General features: G+C 36.0%; 1 protein-coding gene across 1 annotated transcript; it reads right to left on the reverse strand.

The window, feature by feature from the left end:
* Positions 1-205: 205 nt before the first annotated feature.
* Positions 206-2,528, reverse strand: LOC107721280 (protein FAM167A-like). Its single transcript, XM_016529214.1, has 2 exons — positions 2,143-2,528; positions 206-1,395 (listed from the first exon to the last, which is right to left on the reverse strand). Exons 1-2 carry the CDS (start codon positions 2,443-2,445, stop codon positions 1,132-1,134), a joined length of 567 nt encoding a protein of 188 aa, XP_016384700.1. The 5' UTR covers positions 2,446-2,528; the 3' UTR covers positions 206-1,131.
* Positions 2,529-6,601: the final 4,073 nt, after the last annotated feature.

The following is a 6,601-nucleotide window of genomic DNA, read 5'->3' on the forward strand; positions in this document are numbered from 1 at the left end:
GTATTTAAAGGGGTCATATGATGCGATTTCATTTTTTCCTTTCTCTTTGGAGTGTTACAAGCTCTTGGTGCATAAAGAAGATCTGTAAAGTTGCAAAGACTAAAGTCTCAAATCCAAAGAGATATTCTTTATAAAAGTTAAGAGTCAGCCACACCCCCCTAAAACGGCTCGTTCGAACACGTGATCCTTCATTTTTTTTTAAAACAATGTAAAAATCTTTTAATGCATCCTTGCTGAACATTTCATATATATAAAATCTGTAAAAAATTGGTAACACTCATTTAGTCCCAATTTGAAATTTGTCAAATTATAAAAGTCCTTTTTGATATGTTGTAATTTTATCATGGAGATTTTGATATAAGCACTTACAGTATCCATGCACAAATGCAATGCTAAATTTCCAGTGCTTGTAATAAAGTAAACTAAACTTGAATGGATTCTGTAGACATACAAAGGAGGCAATAAAAACTCATAAAAATCTTCTGACCTCTGAATAAAAATTTCCCAAGCACAAGATTCTCAAAAACGTACCCTCAACTTATTTAAGACCAACCACCGACAGTAGGCTGAACAGAACAGAGACTGAGATTAGCTTTTCAGTTGTTGTAGCTCTGAGCTGTAGAGTGGGGGTTATTTTAAGGTTTTAAGAGACAAGGTGACAAAATGCCTGAACATAAACTCACACTTCCTGTGAGGCTGCTGCTCGGGATCACAGCCAAACCGACGGGAGAGTGTTTCCTCCTCTGAGCATTCAGGAACGCTCATGGGAGTGTGTGCCAATCACACGCCTTTTGACACAGAAGCAGGTTCCTCCTGATTCTCAGATCAGTTAAGCTATTTTCAAAAGTAAATATAAACTTTTTTTCAACTGTGCATGGGGACTTTCTCAGACCTGAGGTGAGTCCGCATTCACAAGTGGTTTAATAGTTGTATAGACTGTAGTGCTGGTTACTGCATTTTCAGATATGACCACCTGTGGTCAAATCAAAGTTCACTAAAGCTTAGTGATTTGAAGAAAACTTAGAGTGTTTTTTTTTTTCAATAGTCCAATTTTAACACTGAAATGAAACAAATCTTTGGCTTCCAGTGTCAGTAAAGAGCTGTGCACTGAGTTTTCTTGAGGGACATATCTCAACAGAGTGAGAATCGTCTGGAGTTGAGGTTCATCTTGGTGAGACCAAGATGTTTCAGAGGGGTGGAAAGAGTGAAGGTGGCTTTCATGGGGATGTCACACAGCAGGTCCGAGTCCTCCTCACACTCCTCCAGCTCATACGTGGCATCATCCAGCATCTCTTTGTGACGGTGACACACCTGCTCCACCTTCAGCCTGTGGATCTCCCCCCGTAAGCGAATCAACTGCCGTGCGAGACGGTTATCCTGCATCTGCATCTCCTTCTGAGGAGCGATGAGAAAGAGAGAGGGAGAACCATTTTATAGCTCACACATCAAGTCTTTGATAACCAGCAGTAATTATAAGATTAAATTGTTTGGAACAGAAGTCACACATGCAGGGAACTGAGCACACCTTTCTGTCAAACACCCACTCAAGTTTCTGCACCTGTGTGGCATTTAGGTGCAATATGCCAAGAGACGAGAGTCATGCCACCTGTGTTGTACTATGTATTAGTATTTATAGTAGGCTATATACAGTATATTATTTACATATATTTTATATCATTTAATAAAGATATACTGTTCAAAATTTGGGTTGGATAAGATTTTTTAAATGTTTTTGAAAGAAGTCTCTTATGCTCACTAGCGTTTCATTTATTTTACCAAAAATATCAAAAACAATATTTACATTTAAAATAACTGTTTTCTATTTGATATATTTAAAAATGTAATTTATTCCTGTAGTGGCAAAGATGAATTTTCAGCTGCTATTTCTCCAGTCTTCAGTTTCATATTTGTCTTAATATTTTTGTGGAAACCGTGATACATTTTTCAGGATTCTCTGATGAATAGAGAGTTCAAAAGAACAGCGTTTACTTGAAATAGAAATGATTTATAAGACAGACAGACAGACAGATAGATAGATAGATAGATAGATAGATAGATAGATAGATAGATAGATAGATAGAACACAATGACCATATCTAAAGTTTAAATAAAAATAAAACATAAAGCTTATTAATGCAATACCAGTTCGTTTCTGAGCCACTCTAACGCGTCGTCTATAGAATCAAAGCCGCAGATATTCTTATAAGGCATCCCATCTTTCCAGATGTCGGATAGCTGAGTGTCCTTCTCCACAGATCCTGGGCTGCTGACATTTGAACCGTGTGTGGCATCAGTCCACGGGCGAGCCTGCAGTCGCTCTTTCCATTCTAGGTACGACGGTCTGCGCGTTTGGAGTTTGAGTTTCTCTGTCAGGGCTTTTACATTATCCAGATCCTCCATATCGCCCTCAGAGCTCTCGTCTGCTCCCAACTCTCTGAACTCCATCACTGAGCTGCTTTTATTCCAGATAGGCGAGACTGTGAATGCTCAGACATATGCGCTGTGCCCGATCATGTGCAAGAGTGATTAATCTCAAGAGGTGTGCTGTGCTAAATGCTTATATAGACAGAAAAGTGACCGCCCATACTCTGCAGCCTAATGACAAACTATCAGTGTTTCTAGACAGTCTGAACTTGCATGTTGCGGCCAAACGCGACATTTCGTGTTCATGTGGAACTATTCAAGTGGTACAGGGTAACTGACACCCTTAATCTCACATGCGCTCAAAACCACCTTGAGAAGTTTCAGGACAGACAGTTTTTTTTATCAAACTATTTGTTATCACAAAGGCAACTAACCCAGGAATGACCAAGTAAACATTTAATGTATGTATATTGTGGCCCAAAACTCGTTCACACTGCGTCTAGCTCAGCGAGATCTCACCAATAATAATCCAAAGTAAATCTTTGTCAACTGTTTAACGACCGAGTGTCTCCATCTCCTGCTGATGTTGAGGAATTACAGTAAGAATCTAAAATCCAGCATTGGAATCAGAAAGATATTAATAATATATATTTATTCTGAAACAAACGCTAGGCATATTAGTAATTTTTTAAACCGGGACCAACCAGAGAGCCGCAAAGGGGGTCCTTGAAAAAGTAATAATTATAATAATAATAATAATAATATAGTTTGATAATCAAAGATTGTTTAATTCTAATGAAAGATAAAAAGCAAAAAAGAGAAACTTAATAGAAAGTACTGGTAGCCTACATCTTTTCCAGATATTAGATTTTTCAAATGGCTCTTCATACATTAAAAGGACTGCCTGTATGCCTATTTATTTAAAAGGAGGGCCCTCGCACGGATATCTATGTATTCCTATCGTGTTACCTGAATTACTTTATTTTATTTGGCTAAAAACCAGACTTCATTTTAAAATGAACTTATATTAACTTACATTACAACTTGTATGTAGCAGTCAACATCGTCGTTGTGCATTATCTGCACATAATATGCCTACATTATATGCACCAGTAATATCCAACTTGAATCTTTGGAACTGTTTTACGACAGAATGTCTCCATCTCCTGCTGATGTTGAGAAATTGCAGTGAAAATGTATTTAGCTAGGAATACAATCAGAATCAGTCAGGCATTAATGGTGTTATTCTAAAACGAACGGTAGGACTATAAATCGGTTTTCAAACTAGGGTCCAGGGACCCCCAGAGATCCGCAAGGGGGTGCTATGGGGGTCCTCGCAAAAGTTCAGAGAACATTGTGTAGATGTGAAAAAAGGATATTTATAAAAGTAATATTTAGAATATTATTAACATATAATAATCATCATAATAATAAAGTTTGATAATAAAAAGTGATTTAATTCTACTGAAGGTAAAAATCAATATATATATAGTCTAATAACTAAACGAAATAACAAACCAAATTTGGCTGTGAAAATACCCCCAAAAGATCATTTAAAGCTATAGTTTAAAGGCTTTATTATAGGTAATATTGTCGTTGGCAAAATTGAACAAAAACACACAATATTGTGTTTAAAATATAACACAATATTAACCTCTTATTTAGGCTACTTAACTGTTGTATAAAATCACATTTGCATTCGTGTTCTTCGTGATACTCGCTGCTCGTTTGATATCGCTTATCATATTATATAAATATGAGACAAAAACTCGTACAGGGGCATTTTTAGCACCAATATCTTGAATTGTAGGGCATAACTGCGTTTATGGAGTTGTTTTCCTGCATCATATTTGTCAACAGTCAACTGTATGGAAATATAAGATGATGTACAGGTCTGGGGGTGGGGCCAGTGCGTTAACTGCGTTAAAATATTTTAATCGCATTATTTTTTAACCCTAACCCTAACTAATTAATTAAATTTAAGTTAAGTTAGTTAAACTGACAGCCCTAATATATATATATATATATATATATATATATATACATACATAACATCAGAAATGGATATGATATAATATATGCTTTTTTGAATATTTTAGCAATTTAAAAATATTAAAAAAATATTTTTTACACGGCACCCCTGCTCTCGACAGACGGCACCCCGGTTGGGAAACACTGCCCTAGGCAACTGCCTATGTATGATACATCATCATAACGCATTAATTATGCATGGCGCGCACAGTTAAAATAGTTTTGCCATTTATGTGCTCTTAAAGTATCATTTCTACAAAAAAGGTGTAAAACGAAAATTATTATGGGCACAAGACAGGAAGCGACGCAAAGAAGAGGAGCAGAAAAAATATCAATATAGAATGCTGATATAGGCTTATGTTTTATTTATTTATTTTTTCTTTTTATTCGAAATATTTCCAAACGTGTTAACTAGTCTATATCTGGAAATCTCTCGATTCTCAAATATGTGTAAGTAAATGCGTTTTGCACCTTTATAGATTATGTTATTTGATCAATGGTGATGGATGAAGTAGACTAATAGTGTAATCTATTAACTACACATAAAAACCCGACTTTTTACTTAAGTACCAGATATGGGTGTCATGCCATAAAATATTTTTAATACGACTGACTTTATAGGTTATTCAATGTGAATTTAATAACAATATTGTAAGTTACTAATTAAAACACTTTCATATTACAGAGAGCAAAGAACATTTTCATTCAGTATAGCCAGAGACACTCTCAAAAACTCCCATTAAAATCACTGAAGCTGTTTACATTGTGAAATGAATCTCTTACGTACATCTTCACTTTGTTGTTTCTGATGAGAGCAAAACACCGCGTTTCAGCGATGACTCATCTGAACGTCTCTGATTATGCCCCTGGACTGCATTTCCCATCATCCATTGCACTGATTGCACACAGCTGTAACCAATCACACGCTCACCTGAAAGCTATTACACACACTATATAACACCCTCTCAGATCCTGCTCAAGTCGCCAAGTATTGTCTGCTTTATCGCTCTCCAAGTGATAGCACTTTACGGAGCCATTTCCTTGTCTTAGTTTCTAGTTCCTAGTCTCAGTTCCTAGTTCTAGTCTTAGTCTAGTCTCGTTGTGTTTCCTGATTTCCTGATTTCTGATTCTTGCCGGCGTATCTTGGATTTACCTTTTGCCTTGCTGTTTCGGACTGTGTTTGCCCCTCGCCTGGACTATTGCTCACGTTTACGGATTACCTCTCTTGTCAAGCCCTCTGGATAACGTTTGCTGTCGTCTGACTCAAGCCTGTTTTGGATTGCTCTTTTGTCTTGCCTGTGCCATACTTGTTTGCTGTTGTTCGACCCTGCCTGTGTTTTTTGACCATGTTTATTAATAAAAGCTTGCATATGGATCCACATGCCTCTCGTCCCGTCGGCTCCGTTACAGGTACACTGGAACTTTATGAGGCTAGACTAGTACAATTTAAATTGACTCGTCGATGTGTTTGGCCTTTTTTTTAAACTTGTGAAGCTTTAAAAATCATATGAATAGTTTGTGTCGACAACAATATACCCCCACAAATGTATCTGTGGCCTATTAAAATGTATGTAAGCCTAAGCTACCCTGGTGTGATTATTCTGTGTTGTCTTTAATTTCTTGCTCATTTTGTAGATAGCCATTGTTTCCCACACACCTTCCACACTCCCATCAGTAAGGATCAAGTACCCCTTATCTACACCATATTACAAATTTTTTCCCCTTATATTTTACAGGTTATTATAACATTAAAATCACAAAGCAACATCAAAATCTTTCCACATACCCCTGGTTGGGAATCAATGATATGTCACTGCATGGACCAAAAAAAAAAAAAAAAACTTTTCTCACATATAATCTCAAAATGTATTCCTTTATGTTCCACAGAAAAAGAATATAAGAAAGTTTCACTTTTTGAAATAAGTTACAAAAAATGAAAATTTTCACAATATTCAAATTTTTTGAGATGCACCTGTATATATCAATGTGACCCAGGACCACAAACCCAGTCATAAGGGTCAATTTTTTTTAAAATTGAGATTTATACATCTATTCTAATATTTTGAGATACTGGATTTTTGACTTTCATAAGCTGTAAGCTCTAATAATGAAAATTAAAACAACATTTAAAAAAAAAATGTTTTACCTTGTGTAATGAATCTAGAATATAAGAAAGTTTCACTTTTTGAAATAAGTTACAAAAAAT

Source organism: Sinocyclocheilus rhinocerous, unplaced genomic scaffold (assembly GCF_001515625.1).
Source record: "Sinocyclocheilus rhinocerous isolate Xijiao unplaced genomic scaffold, SAMN03320098_v1.1 scaffold432, whole genome shotgun sequence".
NCBI lineage: Eukaryota > Metazoa > Chordata > Actinopteri > Cypriniformes > Cyprinidae > Sinocyclocheilus > Sinocyclocheilus rhinocerous.